This window comes from Cardiocondyla obscurior, linkage group LG03 (assembly GCF_019399895.1).
Source record: "Cardiocondyla obscurior isolate alpha-2009 linkage group LG03, Cobs3.1, whole genome shotgun sequence".
Classification (NCBI taxonomy): domain Eukaryota; kingdom Metazoa; phylum Arthropoda; class Insecta; order Hymenoptera; family Formicidae; genus Cardiocondyla; species Cardiocondyla obscurior.
In genome coordinates, this window is record NC_091866.1 from 8,686,119 (window position 1) to 8,707,771 (window position 21,653).

Here is a 21,653-nt window from a genome sequence, read left to right on the forward strand (position 1 = left end):
AATGATTGTGTTCGTGGGGTTCAGCACGCAGGAGGTTGGCACACCTGGAGCGAGGCGTCTCGTCAACGTCGTCTGCATCGTATGTCAGGCTGCGATGGGCTGTCAACAGTGTCAGTGCGAGTGTCAGTGAAAACTAAAGCGTCAGTACTACCGACGCTCGATTGCTGGACTCGAAATAAACTTTTCTCATCGCGAAACGTTTCTTCAATTTGTTAACCGCGGCCGATCGCAGGAGCGCGCTCGGCGGCAAGAGAAAAACAGCCGCGTGATCGCGATGCCGCGATGCCTGAGCCGTAAGGATCTAGCGATTGACGACGCTCGTCGCGATCGAACATCCTCGTCGACGCCGTCTTTATACGGACGTCCTTCGAATTTCCTCGGCAAATCATCTCGCGCGTTCTCTCGGGACTCTCGGCCGCGCTTCTCCGTCTTCATCGACGTAACTGCGATCGATCGTCCTTGTCGCCACCACCGCCACTCTCTCTCTCTGTCTCCGTCACCGTAGCTGTCATCGAGCTCATCGGAGCTGTCATTGACGCTGTCAACAATTCTCCACGGCAGTTTCTCGATTTAATGGTCATGATTCACCCTGTCTCGCCGGCCAGAACACATCGCACGGTTCCCCAAACGTTTTCACCATTTGTGATTTTTTTCCGTCATAATTAAATGACGGAAGGTTGCCGTTGCGAAATTGGATGTTTCCTGAAAATCGCGCCTCGTGCTTGTCGTCGATAAAGCTGTTCCACGACTCTGGATTTGCCAAGGATTTTTTAACAATTTTCTGACAGTGGGTTCACCGACAACACACTCGGTGCGCGGAAATGAATTTTTGATTAATTTCCGAAGAAAGACAGTCTGCATACATCCACGGCTACAATTTCCGCACGCTGTTAAATCTTTTTGAAACAGAGGTAAGTTCTCCGTAAACAAATAGCGTAAAACAATTTCGCTTGTCTTGCAAGATGTTGTCTAAAATATATCATGCATTTCTCGATATAAAACGTTTATTTTATGTACAATTATAGGTATATATACATACATACGTATTTATATATATATGTACTTTTTTGTAATTTATTTAATGCACATATGCGTACAAAACTGAATATCTAATATTTTCTAAAGTCTAGTTAATTTTACCAGTCATTGATTTTACTTGTATTAGCTCGTCATAGCTATAATTTTTTGTTCCCTTTTCAACGGTACATCGATTTTGCTGTGTTAGCTTATCGTGACTATAATAATAAATAAGTTAATTTTCTTGTTGCTTCTTTAAAGAATATAATATCGGATATTTGAAACAATCATTTAATTCAGAGTTTTCTGAATTCAACAACAAATTAAAAGGTTTATAAATAATTCTTTTTTGTTAAATAATTAATCTTTGAATTTTTTTTACCTATAGATTTTGCAATATATACGCAGAAAGTTTGATATTAAAATTATACGTCACGACGATTAATCCTTTGAAAAATTTATGTTGTTCTTGCAGAAAGACAAACACGCCGAGAATTGAAGAGATTTAATTGAACCGAGCGAAAACTATTCTATTGTTGGAAAAAAGAATCTCGTTGGAAAAGAGAAAGGAAAAAAATAGAACGAAGGACAACAGCGTATTCGGCATGATCCGTGGCGAAAATAAAATTCATTTAAAAATATTAGGCGGGGTGGTGGAGGCATGGAAGCCGAAGCTGGCCAACCGTCTCTTCAGAGGCTCTTCAGGAGCAACTTACCATCCTCAGGAATACCCGGATTAGACGTTATAAGAGCATTACATCAAGTACGAGAAGTATTAATTTCATTTGTACTTGACATAAATATATTACTAAATTTTAAACCTAAAAATTATTAACTAATAAAAATAATTTAATTATCAAAGGATTTTCCAGCATTCTTATAAATCTGAAAATTTTAATTAACGTATATTTCTAAATAAAACAAGATATAATTGCATTTATTAATCTGTATAAAATTAAAATTAACTAATCATTCTCATATTTGCATATCGCTATATTAACTTTTTTCCGAGATGAGTTTTAGTTTGTTTTTTGTTGATGCAGACAGTCGTGTCACTACGCTCGGCTTTGGACTCGTCACGCGAGGAACTTCGCCGACTGCAGGAGAGCGTCGGCAATTTTTCCGCCGAAAGTTACGCCGATACAGTGGGCCGTTTGGCCCTTGAGAATCACGTACTCAGGCGAAAGATCCTGAGTAGAAGCTGCGAATTCTCGTGCGATGCGGCGACCAGTCCTCCGCTTCAGTCGAAACACGTGCAACTTGTAGAAGCCCATATGGAGTAAGTAGAAAATTATTAGATTGTTAACATGGACATTATTTCATTAAATTCTTCAACGTCAGGATTTAATCAACAAATTAATAGTAAATTTATAAAATATTTTTTTTTATAACAGTCAATCAACAGATTCTGAAAAAACCACTATGGATGTCTCCAACAAGATTGCTACTGATGCTAAAAACGCATTAAATGAACCACCCTCTGACGATACTGATAATGCCAGTAACAATAACAGCCCCGATTTAACTTCTCGTGCTAGCCAACATGATAAGTTCCAAGATTTATCGAAATCTGTTAAAAACACAGTTACTAAAAGCGCAGTTAATACGAAAATCACCGAAGTGGCATGCACAATGCTGAATGCTTCTCAAAATAAAAATCATAAATCTTCGACTTTGACAACGAACATGACTGGCAACGAGGAAGAATCTCGAGTGGAAATTTCAGGTAGAATAATCTTTTGACGAGTCATAAATGTAAAATTTATAATAAAAATTATAATAATACTTAAAATAATACGGAGATATTTTTATAAATGTGTTTTTTTTATTGTTTCAGGTGATGCAACTAATATGGATCATTTAGATATTCCTGAAAAAGATCCTGAAGACTTAAGTTTGAAATCCATTTCTGACGGCGATAATTCCGTGTTCAGTGATCATGTGGATCAATCTCAGATACCTCGACAGGGTCAACCTGGTGATTCGCCGAGACCGAACGAACACTCAGAAAACGAGTCAGAAGAATTGGATGACATCGAGCTGATATTTACGACAGATGAGACATGTCGCGATCTCGGACTGCAAGAAGACTTAGTGTCTATTACTGAAACAGAGACATGGCAGCACGCGGGCACCGGCGGTCAACCTATTTTATTGAAGTATACAAAATCAGCAGAGGGTGAATCGTTGGTTTGCAACGGTGAGAAAACTAGTTCCGTCGAGGAGGCCGTTTCCTCGCAAAGTTCTAGCATTGATCGCGAAGAGAGCGTCGATAGATTCGACGAGAGCTCTAGTACAAGACTCAATAAAATGTGGTCGCAATGCTCCGTCCTGGTTGAGACTGATATTAGTAAATGTGGTGTATTAGAAGATACCGAAAACACGTCGGGATCATCTTTGCGACATGTCACGAGAAGAAATACTCTAGCTGCGCCACCAACGGCTTACAGGTTTGTAATATATTTGCTTGATTATTTGTTTAAAAAAATAATTTTTTAGCATTATCTAAAAAAAATATGGATTGTCAAATTATTATTGTTTTTTCAGACCTATCATTCACCGAGAAGCTTTGGCTGGTAGTCGGAGAAAAAATTCTGCTCCATTACGACCGGTGATGGACCGTAGTAGTGGCGCTCGAAGAGAATCCGGTGCCCAAACGGATATTTCCGCGCTTCCAGCACAATGGCGATCTGAAAGCTATCTCGCACACAAGGTCGCGCATACTTTTACGACACTACCGAGCAAATTTGCGTTACCAACAGGAGTGCCTGGCCGATTAAGGCTGTCAGACAAAACTCGAGAAGCTAGAAGAGTGATGTTATCGGACATTAGCTTTACTAGCATGGTGCCAGAATTATCAAGAAGTGCGGATCATCTGTGCCATGAGCCTCATATGCAGGTAAAATATAAAATTAACGAAACTTGAAATCGTAATATTAAAATCATGTATATAATTTATTTTAAATAATATAATCTTTGTGCAAACATTTTAATTATTAGATTAATGATTATATAGAAATAAATTTTAGATTTTTTAAACAAGTGATGATTAAAACTAACGTAATGGAGTTTTTTTTTTTTTTAGACGTGTTTTAGCTCACGTGGCTGTGGTCTTCGCACACCGGAAGTTCACAGACGTGAGTCTCTGGGCTCTCCTGCTGGATACTGGCCCCGTTGCAATCCCGCAACGGGTTTGCCGAGTCCGTGCGACTGTCGGCTATCAACCGACTTATATCCTTCGCGATATCGCGGCTCTTTGACGTCGATACCGTCGCCTGGTCTTGAAGTAATCGGTGGCCCACCGCGCAGACATTCCTGGAGAGCGACAGCGGCATCCTTCGACACGTGGAGAGTCCCGATCGCAGCTTCCACACCACGTCCAACATGGTCGTCAATGCCGTCTTCTCCAACACACGTACATCCTCCATTGACTTCTTCCAAAACTTTAAAAAACGTACCAAAGAGAACGCGATCCAAGGTAACATTTCAAGGTATGTATAAAACGACGTAAAATAATAATCGGAAAATTGCACAAAATTGACATGTTAATGCAAGTATTTGAGAAAGAAAAAAATTATATTGATTTATATAGCGAGTGAAAAAGGAAAAAAAAAAGAATTATAATTTTCAGAGTGTCCGATGATACGCGGTAGTCTGCCCAATTTGCGTTCAGACGTGGTCGGTGGTGAAAATAGTGGAGACTCTACTGAATCGTTGATCGACGAGGCCGAGGATTATTTGCGGCGAAGCATTGATTCGATGTTAACGATATCGAGTGCTAATACAGATTATTGGAGCAGGCAAACGGCAAGGCGAAGAAGAGCGCGTAGGCATTCAGAACCGGACTTAATTCGCGATTGGCATCCTCCTCAAGATGCTAAGCCATATTTGCCAAAGGTATTAATTACGTTCGTAATTTTTGTATATTTGAATTATTGATATCTCAATGTTATAAATTTTTAATTGTTCAATATTTTGTACGTATTTTTCAGATACCAAGAGATCTCAAACTGGATCATCTTGTAAAAGTTATATCGCCAGAGGGTAGGGTCCTCCAAGGTCGCGTAAGATATGTAGGTCCCGTTCCTGGACGAGAGGACACGCATGTGGGAGTGGAACTGCCATATGTTAATGGTTCATCCGATGGTACTTTCCATGGCAGAAGATTCTTTGATTGGTAAGCTTATAAAACTATTTTTAATATACGTAGAAATTAATAAAATAAAAAAATATGTAATCGGATTGCTTTATCTTTTTGTCATTAAAAATAATTATCATTAACAGCGAGCCGGATCGAGCAATCTTTGTCCCTTTCAAGAAAGTGGTGCTAGCTTGGTGCACCACTTGACCCGAAGCGGCGACCACTTTGGTCACTCCTCGTATTTTACTCTCCCAATACACCATGTAAGAACATGATGACATATAAGTATATTTGTTGTAAATTGTCATCTTTTTAGACAGTTTCTGATTAACAAGATCAACGGGATGGCTATTTTTAATCTATGGCGATTCTATCACTCTACTATTCTCACAGAATCGTCTGTATGTAAAACTTTGTCGAAATTGAAGAAAAAAAAAAATCTCCGAACATCAATGCAATAGCAAACTCGCTAAAATATATATTAAAACTTGATATCAATCGCACCCACGACATTCGGTGACTCTTCGTGTATACCAGTGAGTATTATGTGATCAGTATAATTATATATGTATATATTAAACGTATATACGTATGTACATATATACACACATACATTTAATAATAATGAACTTTATTTATGTAATATCTTTAAGTGGATTATCGCCACTAGCTGCAAAGATAGTAGTGATGAATTCCGCTATATCGGCATCTTACTGTGTCTGATTTTCTAAGAAATAATGAAAGAAATTAAAAAGATATAGATACTTCAGTATCTTTGGCTCGAAACTCAAGTACTTACATATTGTATCAGTGGGTGTTTTGAAAATAAGAACAAATAGTAACGTAATATGCTTTGAAGATAAGAGAAATTAAAATACAGATTGGTGTAATTGGAGAATTATAAAAAGACAGATAGAATCAGCCGCCAATTAATTATCAGGAGAAATAATCAAAATTAATTGATAGTTTTCTATCAACTACAAGAGGCTACGTGCAACAAACGTTGGTGTTTTATGTCACAGTGTGCCACACGCATTGTGATCGTGTTTTATGCGAGTAATCTCGGCGACGATGTTTGCTTGCAGCGATGTTGTAACATTAGATTGTTAAGAGAGAGAGAAAGAAAGAGAGTGTTCCTCGATCAAAAAAGAAAGGACAAACTTCTTATTTTAGCTACTGCGATAAATTAATTCTTATTAATACACACATCGAGAAAAATTTTACGTCACATTTTTACAAACTCTACATCAAGGTAGAGAATAATTCTTTTTGTATTACTAACAGATTGTTACCTCCAATGCATAATATTAGTATTATTGGCGCTATTTCGCCGTCATATGAATAAATGTGCAAATGCTAATTAGATTACGGTGCAAGACTTTTTTTCGATGTGCGTATTTTTGGACTGGAACTAAAGAGAATTAAAAAGAATATATATATAAACGGTCTGTATAAAGACGATCGTAAAGGCTATCAAATTTGTTAACTTGATATATTCGTGCGTTGCTTACGAGCTTTCGACGAGCAAATGTTTAGTGTACGTATGTATATGTATTTTATGTATATCTATCTGTACATTTTAAAGAGATACGCATATATAAAGTGTGGGCACTACACTTGGCTGTATAAATACAAATATTAATCATATCCTGAGGCTGTACCTATCTTATCGAGAAATTGTACTTTTTTTTTTCGTTTATTCTAACGGCGATGAAAAGCCGATCAACGCGCTCTGTCGCTGAATTTTTAGATCCGTGGATACTTAGACAAATATTAACATAAAAACGATGAGATATCAATCTCCATCACTATTTATTGTACCGTAAACAGATGCTAGAAAATAAAGAAAACTGGGAATCACCGAACGTTCTTGATACCGTCATTCTTAAAATACTGAACTCATTTAAATTAGAAACCTTCGAAAGTTATATTTTTTAAAAACAATTCTTTTTTATTAATTAATTAACTTTCTTTATTTCTTTTTAGAGACTTTTGATTAATTAATTTCGTTCGTGTAGTTTCTCGCTTTTCATACAATTGTACTTAATTTCTAAATTACTACATTAGCGATATTCTGCGTTATGTTCTTTCCGATGTGCCCCGTGCGTAAATTATAAACGAGGAGCCGGATAATCGGCATACCAGCTGAAAGCACCGTTGGAGCCGGTTTGTCCGCCAAAATCGACATAGTCCAGAACACGCGCTGCTGATCGCTCGGAACGATGTATCTCAGAGTCGTCCTGATGAGAAGTGTTCGGTACAACGACTGGCACGTACGCCTCCGTTTGTCTGGGCACCCTCGATAACGATGTTGTGATCGGATTCACTTCAATCACATCGATGCCATCAATACCGTCGACAGGAATAGCGATATAACGTCGGCCTCCAAGTACGCCGCAAACAGCACATAGTAACGTCAACGCGGTACTCTAGAAATAAAAAAAATGCCCACATTTTATTTCACATTACTAAGTGAGTATAACACATTTCTATCAATGAAATTAAATTATAAATAATATCCTTTTTGTTCCTATATAGTTACTGCTGGTATTAGAAAAAAAAAAAAAGAAAAATCTAAACGATAAAATAGATTTTTGTCACAACTCTTATTGTTAAAAAACAAGATATTCCATTGCCGCGTATTGTTTAACATAGAAAATTAGATTGAGATAAAACAATATAAATTTGTTATTTACCAAATTATTCATCATTCTTGCGGTGAAGTTGAAAGTAAATAGGAATTTGACTTGACGAACTAAAGTGAGGAGCTCCGTCGTCGCCGTTTTATACGTTTCGCTTCACCGCAGCTTTCTAGTCTTTCTAGAAGAAACTGACAATTACTTCTGGCTACTTCTTATACCATGTTTATCTTAGTCGCGAGTCAATTGTCGCGCTAGCTGGTACGACCACGAGTCGTTGAAACGTGCAACCTCGAAAAAAAATTGTTATATTCTTCTTCCTGAGTTACGCCTTGGCACTTTCGATCTTCTTTCGACCAAACTTTCGATCATCAGTTCTTTTCCCGCACGTTTTTCTTTCCGCAATTCGACGCGGCTCGACAATTTAGCCATTTGTTGACTCGGTTTAATAACTTAGGTAAATCAATTTTTCAAAAAATAATTGTATTTGCATTCTTAAATTAACAAAAGAAAAATTTACTTTTTTCATAATGCAAGTCTGTCTCTAATAAGCCATCAGCAGATGAAAACTTAATTATTTTAAAAATAGTATCAGTGTTTTTTTTTCTTAATTAATTAGACAGTTTTTCCGATCCTTTATCGGAATTTGTTAATTTTTTAATCAGCTGCTATCACTATAATCAGCTCTCACTAAATATTTTTAGAAGTTTAATGTTTGATATAAAATATTATTACCTATTTTATTACATTAAAATTAATTATTTCTTTAAATTAAAATTAGTTTCATCAATAAAGCAAAATAACGTTTAATCAATAGAAAATTGATCGGGTAAAAATGGATTAAATGGAAAATTGCATTCATTATTAGGCAACGCAGAATTTACTGCCGACCAGACTTTTTCTTCAACTTTAGCCATTCCTAATTGTATTAATTGATCTCCAATGCTCTGTAATGACAAAAATATTCAGTTTTAAATAATAACGTGTACATATCGATTGTAGAAGTTGTCTCGCACACAGAGTTTAAATTTTAAAAAATGTAGAATCTTTTTTAAATTTTTCTTACCTGATTACTGTTTTTGTCATACAAATCAAGGTAAAGAATTAATGACTTGTGACAGCGAGAATCTCCATCGATCGAATCGACTGAATATTCTTTATAGCTTTTAACTTTAGCAACAAGCGGTATCCATTTCGCTAAATATACAAGTTCAGCAAATTTATCAATAGTTTTGGTATTCCATGTACCTTCTCTGAAAGTGTAACATACGTTTTATCAAAAATATTCAATAACTGAAAATAAAATATATTAATTAGTAAGATATTGAAATTTACAATGGCTTTAAGTTTGCTAGTGAACACTCCAGAGCTTGGTGTCGCAAACTTAACATATCTGTACGAAGTTCGCATATATCAGCTTCAAAAATTTGATCTACATCTCCATAATCTACGAAAAAGACTTGATATTCGGAAGAATTTATAACAGATATTACTTCTGCACGATACCACTTGTTATCATATTTAAATTTAGCTGCTACCATTTGGCCTTCTGTTATCTGTAATCAATAAACGATTATAGAAATTTGAATTGTATTATAAATAATATTATTAATAATATTTTAACGTTAATTGAGACGATTTTCCGTCTTACATTTTTCAACATATGATTTTTACGATTTTCCGCATTATTGTAATATTCCGTCATTTCTAATTCTAATTGTTGTAATTCGATGTTTGCAGATCCAATTACTTGAATCCAGAACATGTTTGGCGTATTCAGAGCAGATACGTATACTTCCATTAAATCATCTATTAAAATAAAAATGTAAGTATACAGTATAAAATAAAAATAAAATATCGAATAAATTAGTAAACTTTAATAAAATTATTTAAATAGTAAAAATACAATGTTTCACGAACACATTATACTTTACGTACTTTGTTTTAATGGCGAATCTAAAACCGTTGATATGCTCGAAATATCATTTAAAGATTCAGATAATTTTTTTATTGTTACATCAACATTTGATCCAAATCGAGATTCGCATATGTCTCCAAATTTATTTTCTATCGCATTCAATGCTGAATCTATTTGCTTAGTAGTTCCTCTTATTATTCCTTTTCTTTCTTTATCCATAAAAAAAAATTATAATAATTATTAAAACGATCGTTATTATAGATTCCAATAAAAAAAATTAATTAAAATAACAGCATGTACCTTTGCATTCGGTAGTTTTATCGTCAGTAATGATAATTTTGGCACCAGAAATTTTTTCTATATCTTCTTTACATTCGTTATTTTCCATGAATTTTTCACAAACTTTAATTGATAGTGAATGATCATGAACGTCTTCATTAGAATAATCGTCTAACGTTTTTATAACATTTTTAGAGTTTCTAAATATTCGTGCAGATGCAATCTTTGATTTCATCTGAGATAGAATTTTGGCTTCTTGCTGAATTTTGTCTTCTATTTCAATAAGAGCTGGTGCTAGTTGATTGGGATTACCTTTTAATATAATTCTTCTATTTATGCCAGCTGTAAAGAATTAATTATTATAGCATTATAACTAGTAACTCACTTATACACTTGATTTAAATTGTGTACATACTTTTAGTTACATGTGTATTACCATCAATTATAACTTTTATGCCATATATTTTTTTTATCTGCTGCAAAAATTCGTCCTTGTGATTTTTCTTTTTAAAAACTCTATCAAAAGCTTCAAAAGGTATAAACATTTCAAATGTTTCAATATCAGGTAAACTTTGAATTATGTTTTGTATCATGTTCTGTGCAGAGTGAATATTTTGTATGTTATCAGAACGTATTTGACAGAGACGTTCAGAAGACTGATTTAAACCTTTCTTTTCCATTGTGATATGTGTGCTGGTTAACTCTTGAATTTTTTTCACTACAGCACCACCTTTACCAATAATGGCAGATACATACTTCTCAGGTATTACTATATCTAATGTAATTTCTTTACTTTTAGACTTCTTTGAAATAAGACATTTCTTCTTTTTATCATATTCATTTTCCTCCTAAGCATATAACAAGTAAATTAGTTTGTTTTAACAAATCAATAATCTTTGTTAAATTTTATAGACATATTTGTACTTGATAGAGTGTTATTAAAAGAATGTTTTTTTACAAGAATATGAACTATTACCTTTTCAAAAATAATACCATACAATAAGATTGCCACTGACAGTCCAAAAGTAGTTAAAGATATGCCACACAAAATTGGTAATACTGATTGTTTATTCATATTAGATATTCTATTATATCTATTTATCCAAAATAATATATTTTAATGTAATACCTGCAATAAATATTAAAATGTTAGAAACATACATGTATTAAGCAAAATATTATGTAAACTAAGAATTAATTTTTTTTTATATTAATGTAGGTTTCAAGTCTTAAATAAAAAAAATTTCTTTAATTAAAAAAATAAAATTAAAGCTATTAAAAAAAATTTGATGAGAAGATAAGAGACATCAGTTGTGAACGTACGATCAAAATAAAATTGTAAATTAAAAAGAAAAAAAAACATGTGAACGTAATCGCTGATGTAATTGCTAAAAGTAGATTCGAAAAAAGTGCAAAGATTGAGAAAGCTTGATTAATTGGACGGTTTTCTCGCATCTGGAAAAAGACCCGTGCTAATCATATCTCGCAATTTTTTACATTCTCCTTTCTCAGCACATTATGACAATTATTTAACCGCATTTTAATTCTCGTTATAAATTTTATAGTACATACCTCAGCTAGAAAAGCCTAACCTTGCAGTGTGTGAAATAATGAAACGCCTACTGCAATAATGAGTACTAACATCTTCTTATTTTTTAGTATATATTATTTTCTTTTTTTTTTATTTTATTTGTTTTATTTTTTGTGCAGATCAGCTTTAGAAAAATATAACTGGAAGAGATAACAATAGCGTATACTTCACCACTAGCGTTAGTGAAACCAAGAAGGTGTAAAAAGAGCAGTGGGGTTCAGGATGTGATGAGCGCTTGGTTTATGCGCCGCTTGCGGCGCCGTCATATGCGGCATGTAGTGCATACGGTGCATACACCATACAGATCAAACATACATCAAAGTGATCTTTGCAACATCTCCGAGCGTTTGATTTTTACCGCTGATAATTCTGAAACCGAAGCTTCGTAAATCTTTGAAATTACGGTTGACCGCTACGCGAGGACACTAGTGTCGACTTGGATTTTTGGGTTATAGGTTAAATCGTCTCCTTTGTTGACTGTTAATATTTTTACTGAAAATAAAATGTTTCAGTGCATATTTTTAACATTGAAACAGAGAACCGAGCTTCTATGACACGTGGTGAAGGTTTAGTTCTTTTATAGCTGCATTTAAAGGTTCAATCATGCAGAATTTAACCAAGTACTCGAAGCGGTATTACATTGCGCCGAGACGGATGTTTCATTTCTCACCGAAAAGTACTTATTATTTAAAAGAAAGACACATTTTTAATATTAAACATTTCAGTTGTGCGCACAACAATGGAGTTTATAAGTTACTTCTTCCCATCTCATGTCAAGTAAGTATTAACTTGTTTTGTGATCTTTGGTTTTAACTTCTACCTATATTTTGCATTTATTTAAATGCTATTAAATAGTATTAATTTTTAATTAGCTATTTTACTTTTTTTATTTTTAAGTGCAAAATTAATTTAACTTTTATTAATAATTTTTCTAAGTGTTGTTTCTGTTAAGATTGGGTAATAATTATAATAATAGTAATAAGATGCAATTTATTGTTAAGTTACATCAGCAGATTTTGCTAATAGAGTCACTCAGTGAAAATAAAATCAGTATTAAACTATATGTTCTTAATTTTAAAAATAATAGGATTTTCCTTGATTTTTTGCTAATAATTATTGTATCATATTAATATATATTATATTTATAATATATAATATTATTAATACTTTGCTGAATTTATTTTTCAGACCTGTAGAATTTGCAAAGAGTTTCAAGCTGTACAGTCTGCATTATTTGGCAGCAAATTCAACTTCTTATCAAAATTCAACAATGTTAGACACTTTAGTTCTACATCTAGTAACTTTAATGAACAATCAGATAAGAAATCAAGTTCTGAAAACCCAGACAAAAAACCTGATGAGAATGAGGACATAAAATCAATTCTTACTAAACTCTCCATGTGGTTTATGATACTGTATGTTATTTTAATTGCATTGAAACATCAGATAGGAATGTCAAATTCAGAAGTAAGTTCTTAATTATAATTTATTGTAATAATTGTTTAAATAAAAGTATAATGTACTATCATTGAGGTAATGTGTAATATGTTTGTACAGCCTGCAGCTTCAGTTTCCTGGAATGAATTTGTATATGACATGTTGAGCAAAGGAGAAGTTGAGGCAATTATTGTAAACCCTACTATTGAGCATGTTATAATTGTCGTGCATGACGGCGCTATTATCAAAGGGAAGAGGAGTTTGTACAAGAGATACCATATGGCTGTTCCAAGTATTGAAAATTTTGAAGAAAAGTTAAGGAAGGTGGAGAGAAATCTTGGAGTAAAAGCTGGTAAATAAATCGTTCATGATACACTTTTAAACATCGCACATTATGATTTTTTTTTTATAATGATTTTTGAAGTGATTGAAATAATTTTATTAATTTAAAATATTTCAGGCCAAGAAGTACAAGTGATTTACGAGAGGAAGATCGAGTACATAGCAGGTTTTGTGAGGCTCGCGCTTCTCGCGCTGATTATCGCCGCCGCTTTCAGTTTCGTGAGAAAACGTTTCTCTTTCAAACCTTTTGAGATTATTTCGCAAATGAAGCAGGCAAAGTTCACTTTAGTCGAACCACTAGTAGGAAAAGGCAAAGGTGTACGTTTTGCGGACGTAGCCGGATTAAAAGAAGCAAAAATAGAAGTGATGGAGTTTGTCGATTATTTGAAAAAACCGGAACGTTACAAAACGTTGGGTGCTAAAATACCTCAAGGTAAACGCATCAAAAAAACATTTTAAATAAATAATTATAAATAGAAAACTACATCAGCATTTTTATTATTTAATTTATGTCATAAAATGAGATTTTAATAATACAATTTTTCAGGTGTTTTACTCTTGGGGCCTCCTGGATGTGGTAAAACATTACTCGCTAAAGCTGTGGCAACCGAAGCGAGCGTTCCTTTCTTGTCCATGAACGGTTCCGAATTTATTGAAGTATTCGGTGGACTAGGTGCCGCCCGAGTTAGAGATTTATTCAAGGAAGCTAAAAAAAGGTTTGTCTATTGTTTTTTTTTAAATGTTAACAATATTTTAATATTTTACTTTTTTTTTAGAGCGCCTAGTATTATATACATTGACGAGATCGACGCGATTGGCAAGAAACGTTCAGAGGGCTCGCTTGGAGTTGGCGATCGTGAATCTGAGCGGACGTTGAACCAGCTTCTGGTAGAAATGGACGGAATGATATCGAAGAAGAACGTTATTATCTTGGCTTCAACGAACAGGGCAGACGTGTTAGACAAGGCGTTGTTGAGACCTGGCAGATTCGATCGGCACATTTTAATCGATCTTCCGACATTAGAAGAGAGACAACAGATATTTGAAACTCATCTTAAAAAAATATGTTTGCAAGATAAACCTTCGAAGTATTCAGGATATTTGGCTTATCTCACACCCGGTTTCAGTGGTACCGCGTTCATTTACATAAAACCAATGCTTTATACATTTTATATTCAACAACTATATGTTTTACATTCATATTATCATTATTTTTCAGGCGCTGACATAGCGAACGTCTGCAATGAGGCTGCTTTACACGCCGCGAGAGATAAAAAGAAGCAAGTAGACAGCAACGATCTCACGTACGCAATCGACAGAACGATCGGCGGTTTGACGAAGAAGAACAATCCATTGACACCGTCTACGAAACGCATGGTAGCTTATCACGAAGCCGGACACGCGTTGGTAGGTTGGCTGTTGGAGCACACCGACGCTCTGCTTAAAGTAACGATAGTGCCACGGACAAATTTGAAGCTAGGGTTCGCACAGTACACACAGTCGGATCAGAAGCTCTACAGCAAGGAGCAGCTTTTTGAACGTATGTGTATGACATTGGGTGGCCGTGTTGCTGAGCATGTGACGTTTGACAAGATCTCGACGGGTGCCGAGAACGATCTGAAGACCGTAACAAAAATGGCATATCGGCAAGTTCAGCAGTTCGGAATGAGTCCGGCTGTGGGTTTGATTTCCTTCGACGAAGAGCACACCAGCACGGTATGAAATATTATTTGGAACTTCGAAATTGAGAGCGCAATAATTTCTAATTTATTATTTTTTTTTTTTACAGAGAAATAAGAAATTGTATAGTAAGAAGTTAGCTAATTTAATGGACGCCGAGGTGAGAAGAATAATAGGAGCGGCATACGAGCAAACTCGACAACTGCTTTCCAGCAACAAAGCCAAATTAGATATGGTATATGTACATTTCTTACATATACATTTTTAACTAAACAGTATGGTACAAGTTTAAATATATTTTTATATTTTATTGACAGCTCGCGGAAGCTTTGATAAAAATGGAAACGTTGACATACGAAGACGTGGAAAAATTGATTGGACCGCCGCCGTTTGGGAAGAAAAAACTTGTAGAGCCAGCGGAATTTGAAAACTCCGAACCTGTTAGAGAATCCCCGTCAGCAAACAGAGAGCCGACAGATTAGAATGTATATTTTTTTGTAGATATTTGTACTCTGTATAAAAAAAAATACTAGCGTGATAAAATATAATATAATAAAATATAAAATATAATAAGAAATACAATAAATTAAATTAATATATTAAGTAATTTATTGACAATCGATTGGTTTTTATGTATATCAAATATGCAATCGTGTAACGAAAGTAGCATGTTTAAAAAAATTTGCGTGTTAATTTTATTAAATAATCTGTGTTTCAGAAATCATCTTATTTTAACACTGGAAGAAAGGAAGAGAAAGAAATCGAAATCCAAATATAGGTAAGTTATTTATTCAATATTAAAATAACAAATATTAGTAGTAATTATTAATTATTTAAAGGAGCATATATAGCATCGTAATTAAAACATGTAATTTATGTGATGTGACTACAAAGTTTAACAAATTTAAATTTAAATATTAATTCGTGATATCACATAACATATAGTTGAAGCAAATTATATAACGATACTGTTTTAATTTATCAATGTAAGGAGTGGTAACGACAAGACTACGTTTAATTGTAAGTCACAAATATTATTGATCGCGCTCAGCAGAGAAAACTGCTTTGATTTTGTTGTAAAAATTATGAATCTGATTAGTGTACGCTCTTAGATTAAACTAAAATTAGAAGAATATAGTAATTAAGTTCACGATTTTTGCAACAAATCTGCAAAGCTGCAAATCAGTGTTTTCTGCTGAGCGCACTCATTGCGAACAGATGTATTGAATAAGCATAACAATATTGCATTTCTATCATTGGCATCATAAATCGTAGGAACAATTAGCATACGCACGACATTTCGAACTGGGAACAATTTTGATTTTTTTTTTTTTTTTTGCTGCTTTTCTTTTAAGAATATGCATCTCATCACATTCAGCATTAATATCTATTATTCAACAATTAAATCTTTGATAACGCCATTAAGAGTCCGCTCCAGATGTGAGCCGTCCCAATAAATTTTTCCACAGTGTTCACAGATATAAAAGATCTGTACATTTTTCAGTACATTAAGTGGGACTTTATCAATTTGTATCTGTACACGATATCTGGTTGTGCATGCATTGATGTCAAGTGCGTTCGTGGACAAGCGCCAAGTACGGTGCTTGTTGTTCTTGACGTAATTACTTGGACTCCGAACCACATTACAATCATTGTTCGAGTCGAAATTATCGATATCAATTTCCGACATCCGTTCAGGTCGGCCTTGAGGTAATACTCGATAATTATTTTTTCTTATAATTTTCACATAACTAGAGTAAAACAAAATTGCTTTTATGTATTACGTAAAATTAAAAGGGTATAAGAAAAATTAATTAAATTAAATTAATTTAATTTAATTTAATAAAATTAATTTAATTAAATAATTAAATTAATTTACCTTTGCACGAGTTCGTCCATCAACTTTTTTGGCACTTCCGCGAACTCGTCATAATTACATACTTGGCATCGGCTGAATATATCAGCTTGTGTCACCACAACACCAAAGTGGTACAAAACCTCGCGTAATTGATCGTCTGGAGTGTCGGCGATTATCCTGTAGCAATTTTCTAGCGGTAGATACTGCTTAAACTAACGTAACAGAGATTATTAGACCAAGATCTGCGTCGACGGCCAGTTATATTATAAGAAATGCACGTTACCTTTTCATAACTTTTGTTACGCGTTAATAGAATCCTATTTTCGCGCATCGCTAGTTTGGCGGAGTCATCTCCTCCCTGATCAAATAGCACGTGTACACAATCTATACCGCACATACGTAATTTGCTGCTTAAACCACCCAGCATCGAGTCGCAAACCACGCGCCAAGTGTGTGCCGGAACTGAGCTCCAATTTCGCCGCTGTACCTGCTCGGACTTAACTTTATTTGGTCTCTCTCGAGAATTCCATCTCTTTCGAACGTCTTCCACCTGTTTATTCTGCTTGTCGAACCTATTGTAATTATCATTACTATGGTTACTGCATCTACCCAATGAGGGGTGTCTCCTATAGCTCTCGTGTCTCCTCTGGTCGTGTTTTTCGTTGGCCAGTGTAATTACTCCGATATGTGGTACTCTGCCGCGATTGTGATGATCGTAATTTTCATTAAATCTTCTTTGATCTTGCCTCTCGTCATTAACTGCTTGAACTACCCCTACAGAGTAGAACATACTTTTGTCACGACTGCGTTCGCGATGCGTAGAATTGTCTCGCTTGTTTTGGTATTTTTTGTAGGATCCGTATTTGGGCGCAGGTTTGCGTGCATTTTCGTATTTCGGAAAAGCTCCTGAGTTTGTGCGATGGTTCTCATTGTCTTCGTTGGGCATCGCTTGGCACTCGTATTTCTGAAAAATGATTAATAATGAAAAGATAAATAATAATTAATAATAAAAATAATAAAAAATTATAAAATAATGTTGAATTATAGTTGAAATGTTATAATCTTCAATAGAAATATAGAATTTTAGCTGTGTAACTTTGTTATTGCCGGAAAGAATTCTATGTTATACATAAGGAGTACAATTAAATCAATATAATTTTATTTAAAAAAATTAAATTTATTGTTCAATACAAAAACAATTTTCTATACAAAAACAATTTAGAAAAATCAAGATCTAAATATATATCGTCTATTTAGTCAATTACTTTGTAATTTTAGAAAACATAGATTATTATATATGTGTTGATATAATTTGTTTGCAATTTATACCTTTTGCGTAAATTTATTGAAATTTTTCGTATGTGCGTGTGAAATATGTTGTATCTCACTACAAATATCTTCAAACGGGATGTCCATGTCTGCCGAATAATCTGCTAGTACATTGTATATTTCCAACAAACAATACGCGTCCAGAGCTGTCGTATGTCACAATGCACATGTAACAATAGAAAAAAGTACATTAATTCTTTAAATTTTAATTCTTTTCAGAATTTATTAATAAGACTCCAAAGTTAATTTTAAAAAATATTAAATAAAAAATAATAAATCGGAGTTGCAATTGATTTTTCATTACATAACATAAGTAAAACAAAAGTTAAATAATATTGATAAATTAATAGAACTAATTACTAACCAGCATATATTATTTGACTTTCCCGTAAAGGTCTCAGTTCCCAATTTGAAAACTGATCCGATTTGTCGAGCCTTTGACCAAAGCACAACTCTACAAGTTTGCTCAGGCTTTTGTTTGTGAAATTAGGATCACCTTTATATGGAAAAATAAAATTGTACTCTTCTAATTTTTTCCACAAATGTACCAAGTCGATATATCCTTGACCGTACGTTTTAATGGACGACAAGGCAGGTAAACTGTTGCGTATAACAGTCATATCTTGTGACATTCCAAATCCTAGTAATATATACGACGATAAAAATGTGTACTAGTATGAACAACTTGCATTATTGTATATAAATAAGTATAAAAATTAAAATTAATATTTTCAAGATAAATATATAATGTTAAATAAAATATACGAACGTTATAAATAAAAAATACTATTTTAAATAACTAAGAACATACCAATTTTGACGATATCCTTATTCGTAAATAATGTAAGGCTGAGTTCATGCCAGAGTTCGGGTAGTACATTCCCAATAGTTGTTACGTCTAGAATATAGACGTTATTTTCAGTAGCAACTTGCATGAGTGCCAATTCGGGTGGTTTAGTACCTGCTGAAATAATGTAATATGTTTTAATTCAAATAATATGTTTTACATTTAAAATAAATTGCAACAAAGCTTTTTCTTGCAGCTCTATCACGTCCATAGTTCGATTATATGATTACCAAAGCTAGGTTTCCATTCGAGGTCAATTCCGACCATGTTAACCATTAAACCGCTATCAAGGAACTCTTCAAACGATTGCCTGTTGTCGATTAATTTAACATTTGATCTAGGTAACCTTAAAACGTAATAATTTATGTTATCTTCGTTTGGTTCCCAGAGTTTTTTTCCGCTTGTGGAAGCACCATCGTTCACTGCAAACTATAATATTATAGGTATGCCTTAAGATGCAAGCGTAAAAATAAAGATAAAACACATTACTTTGTGCACCTTGCTCTTCTACATTCATAACGGACCACGGCCATTTATTTCTAGGTATTTTGTACTCTATTGCCCAGTATAAACCTTCTTGCGCATCGTTAGCATTAACTAACATAGTGAGTAATTCTGTTTGTAATTTAATGTCGTTTCCCACTGCTTCTTTCACCATCTCTCTCCAACTGGCAACATCTACACAATAAAAAGTTAATAAAAAGTAATTTTTATTGTCAAACGAGATCTTTCAATATGACGCATAAAAATGGATACATACTTAGGCTACCGTCTATATAACGCTTATGTATAAGGAATTGCAACGCTCCTTCGTTCCGTTTCGTGTTTAAATGAGGACATACGTCTGGAGATAAGTTATATTGTTTTATTAAACGAGCGACAAGTTTAGTTATCGGACGAACTTGCGTAAGTGATATCTTCACGTCCGGTATATTATTTGTACTGAAAAGATTTTATTTGATAAAACAATATCTCAGGTAACAATTAATTTAAGGCACATAAAATATAAAATAAAATATCACTTACTAAATAAATTGTTCCAAAATAATCTGTACATTTTTTCCTGGTGCAATTAAATTGTCCAAGTATGCTGTCAATGCCTTTTGCACCTCAGGACAGTCTCTTAAAAACTCATCAACTATTTGCAATTTGTTTTGTAATATAAGTGGTAGCACTAATATTTCTGGATCCATAAACTGGTTTTGTAATTTTAACATAGCTGCATACTGGGCAGCTTCTTTAAATTCTTTGTCTCTTATCAAATCCTAAAAAAAAAAAAAAAAAATTTATGTACATATATATTTTTTTTATACATGTAGAGAATATATTATATCTTTGGTGATATACATTTATTATTGGCAGGAAAATATCGTTGTGCTCCACAAAATCATATATAGTAAAAATATTTTTTAACAGCAGCATCTGCTTAATTTTTTTCTGCCTAATTAACTTAAATGTGGCTAGTTTTAAATCAGAAACAAGAAAATCCTTGTAAGCTTCCTTTCTTGGTTCTATCCAGTTTAAAAACTCATCTATCACTGTAATATAATTAAAATTACAGGATTAAAGTTATAATTATTACATACATATATTAAAATTATTTAACTTTGTCAATTATACAAGTTATGTATTTTAAAAGCTCTGTATGAAAAGTCAAAAGATAAACCTGTAAACGCGAGTGACTTAGTATTAGTCATGTGATCGAAATCCGAGACGTTAACGAGAATTCGCAACGTGCTGAGGTAGGGATTTGGTGCCGTCTCGAAGTAATCCGTCAACGTTTTAGTGACACCGTCGCATTTTTTCCCTGTGATTTATACGAATACATATTTAACATTATATAAAAATAACGAAGCGTGAAATGTAAGACGTTAAATCGAAATGCTTACACAGTGACCACATACGATGAAGGGTATCGAGCCACGTTTTCGTGGGCTCGTCTATAGTGGAGAAAAATAATAAATCCATATCGTCAATTTGCTGGCGACTCATCGCTTAATAATTCTGAAAATATTCAACTTTTTTAGCCGGCCCCGTGTGCCGTGGAAAACATCGTAGATTCGGAATTTATTTTTTACTTTAAGTACTTGGATTAAAAAAAAATAAAATAAAATAAAAAAAATTGGTGCAGAAGACGGAGGAAAAATAAAAATACAAATACCTGTGATATATAATTCAACGGAATGAAAGTGATGCTCATCTGACACCACGTTGCGTTATCACTGAAAAAAACAATTGATGAAATAATACATCGAGGCTTCGCCCACCTTCACGTTCGTGCCTCGTGAGTCTCGTCGTGTTTGGTCGTGTTCTCTAAACAGTCTAAAGCACTCCGAACAACTCCGAACTCTGAAGTTGGCGCTTGCGCCACTTTACGTCCCGAAACGCCATGAATAATGTGATAGTAGGATTGCGAAGTGTATAAGGAGTTTCTGATTAGTCTAAGAGCCTATCATGCTGGCTGCGACGAGCAATAACCAATGGACGCATCCAGCACCATAATCCACGAAGCTTGGCTTCACACGGACGAGCCTCTGCATTTACTTTACAGTTTCACACGCGTCGTCGCAATACT

At 34.0% G+C, this 21,653-nt stretch overlaps 4 protein-coding genes across 6 annotated transcripts; 2 read left to right on the forward strand and 2 right to left on the reverse strand.

Moving 5' to 3' along the window:
• Window positions 1-24: 24 nt before the first annotated feature.
• On the forward strand, window positions 25-7,023 carry LOC139113597 (uncharacterized). The gene is made up of 10 exons (XM_070674844.1): window positions 25-911; window positions 1,493-1,780; window positions 2,061-2,296; window positions 2,412-2,743; window positions 2,855-3,467; window positions 3,565-3,916; window positions 4,103-4,508; window positions 4,649-4,914; window positions 5,010-5,194; window positions 5,302-7,023. Exons 2-10 carry the CDS (start codon window positions 1,679-1,681, stop codon window positions 5,363-5,365), a joined length of 2,556 nt encoding a protein of 851 aa, XP_070530945.1. The 5' UTR covers window positions 25-911; window positions 1,493-1,678; the 3' UTR covers window positions 5,366-7,023.
• An 857-nt stretch (window positions 7,024-7,880) lies between these two features.
• Papi (tudor and KH domain containing protein papi) lies at window positions 7,881-11,723 on the reverse strand. Its single transcript, XM_070674873.1, has 9 exons — window positions 11,567-11,723; window positions 10,971-11,123; window positions 10,410-10,842; window positions 10,016-10,336; window positions 9,736-9,924; window positions 9,449-9,606; window positions 9,133-9,353; window positions 8,864-9,050; window positions 7,881-8,744 (listed from the first exon to the last, which is right to left on the reverse strand). Exons 2-9 carry the CDS (start codon window positions 11,067-11,069, stop codon window positions 8,604-8,606), a joined length of 1,749 nt encoding a protein of 582 aa, XP_070530974.1. The 5' UTR covers window positions 11,070-11,123; window positions 11,567-11,723; the 3' UTR covers window positions 7,881-8,603.
• Window positions 11,724-11,782: 59 nt separating this feature from the next.
• On the forward strand, window positions 11,783-16,410 carry Spg7 (SPG7 matrix AAA peptidase subunit, paraplegin). Of its 2 annotated transcripts, XM_070674847.1 has the most exons (10): window positions 11,783-12,362; window positions 12,774-13,052; window positions 13,143-13,374; window positions 13,483-13,797; window positions 13,912-14,080; window positions 14,141-14,493; window positions 14,584-15,080; window positions 15,154-15,279; window positions 15,362-15,529; window positions 15,763-16,410. In XM_070674847.1, exons 1-9 carry the CDS (start codon window positions 12,189-12,191, stop codon window positions 15,524-15,526), a joined length of 2,310 nt encoding a protein of 769 aa, XP_070530948.1. In that variant the 5' UTR covers window positions 11,783-12,188; the 3' UTR covers window positions 15,527-15,529; window positions 15,763-16,410. The 2 variants fall into 2 exon arrangements, with proteins under 2 accessions (XP_070530948.1, XP_070530947.1); XM_070674846.1 differs by lacking the exon at window positions 15,763-16,410 and having other exon boundaries at window positions 15,362-15,647.
• On the reverse strand, window positions 16,360-21,576 carry Nbr (exonuclease mut-7 homolog). 2 transcript variants are annotated; one of them, XM_070674840.1, is made up of 14 exons: window positions 21,240-21,576; window positions 20,968-21,082; window positions 20,745-20,885; window positions 20,426-20,616; window positions 20,105-20,343; window positions 19,839-20,020; window positions 19,568-19,756; window positions 19,309-19,500; window positions 19,043-19,192; window positions 18,596-18,871; window positions 18,232-18,377; window positions 17,186-17,866; window positions 16,924-17,114; window positions 16,360-16,795 (listed from the first exon to the last, which is right to left on the reverse strand). In XM_070674840.1, the coding sequence occupies exons 2-14, from the start codon at window positions 21,068-21,070 to the stop codon at window positions 16,435-16,437; spliced, it is 3,042 nt and encodes a 1,013-aa protein (XP_070530941.1). In that variant the 5' UTR covers window positions 21,071-21,082; window positions 21,240-21,576; the 3' UTR covers window positions 16,360-16,434. The 2 variants fall into 2 exon arrangements, with proteins under 2 accessions (XP_070530941.1, XP_070530940.1); XM_070674839.1 differs by having other exon boundaries at window positions 19,043-19,195; window positions 21,240-21,575.
• Between the last annotated feature and the right edge of the window lie 77 nt (window positions 21,577-21,653).

Coding starts and splice junctions, on each gene's coding strand:
- LOC139113597 (XM_070674844.1), top strand. CDS start 1,679: ATGGAAGCCGAAGCTGGCCAACCGTCTCTTCAGAGGCTCTTCAGGAGC. Junction 2,744..2,854: donor ATCTCGAGTGGAAATTTCAG/GTAGAATAATCT, acceptor TTATTGTTTCAG/GTGATGCAACTAATATGGAT. Junction 3,468..3,564: donor GCGCCACCAACGGCTTACAG/GTTTGTAATATA, acceptor TTGTTTTTTCAG/ACCTATCATTCACCGAGAAG.
- Papi (XM_070674873.1), bottom strand. CDS start 11,069: ATGAATAAACAATCAGTATTACCAATTTTGTGTGGCATATCTTTAACT. Junction 9,607..9,735: donor AGATTCGCCATTAAAACAAA/GTACGTAAAGTA, acceptor TTATTTTAATAG/ATGATTTAATGGAAGTATAC. Junction 8,745..8,863: donor ATGACAAAAACAGTAATCAG/GTAAGAAAAATT, acceptor TTGTCATTACAG/AGCATTGGAGATCAATTAAT.
- Spg7 (XM_070674847.1), top strand. CDS start 12,189: ATGCAGAATTTAACCAAGTACTCGAAGCGGTATTACATTGCGCCGAGA. Junction 13,375..13,482: donor AAATCTTGGAGTAAAAGCTG/GTAAATAAATCG, acceptor AAAATATTTCAG/GCCAAGAAGTACAAGTGATT. Junction 14,494..14,583: donor TCTCACACCCGGTTTCAGTG/GTACCGCGTTCA, acceptor ATTATTTTTCAG/GCGCTGACATAGCGAACGTC.
- Nbr (XM_070674839.1), bottom strand. CDS start 21,070: ATGAGTCGCCAGCAAATTGACGATATGGATTTATTATTTTTCTCCACT. Junction 20,617..20,744: donor TAAGTCACTCGCGTTTACAG/GTTTATCTTTTG, acceptor ATTATATTACAG/TGATAGATGAGTTTTTAAAC. Junction 17,867..18,231: donor TCAATAAATTTACGCAAAAG/GTATAAATTGCA, acceptor ATCATTTTTCAG/AAATACGAGTGCCAAGCGAT.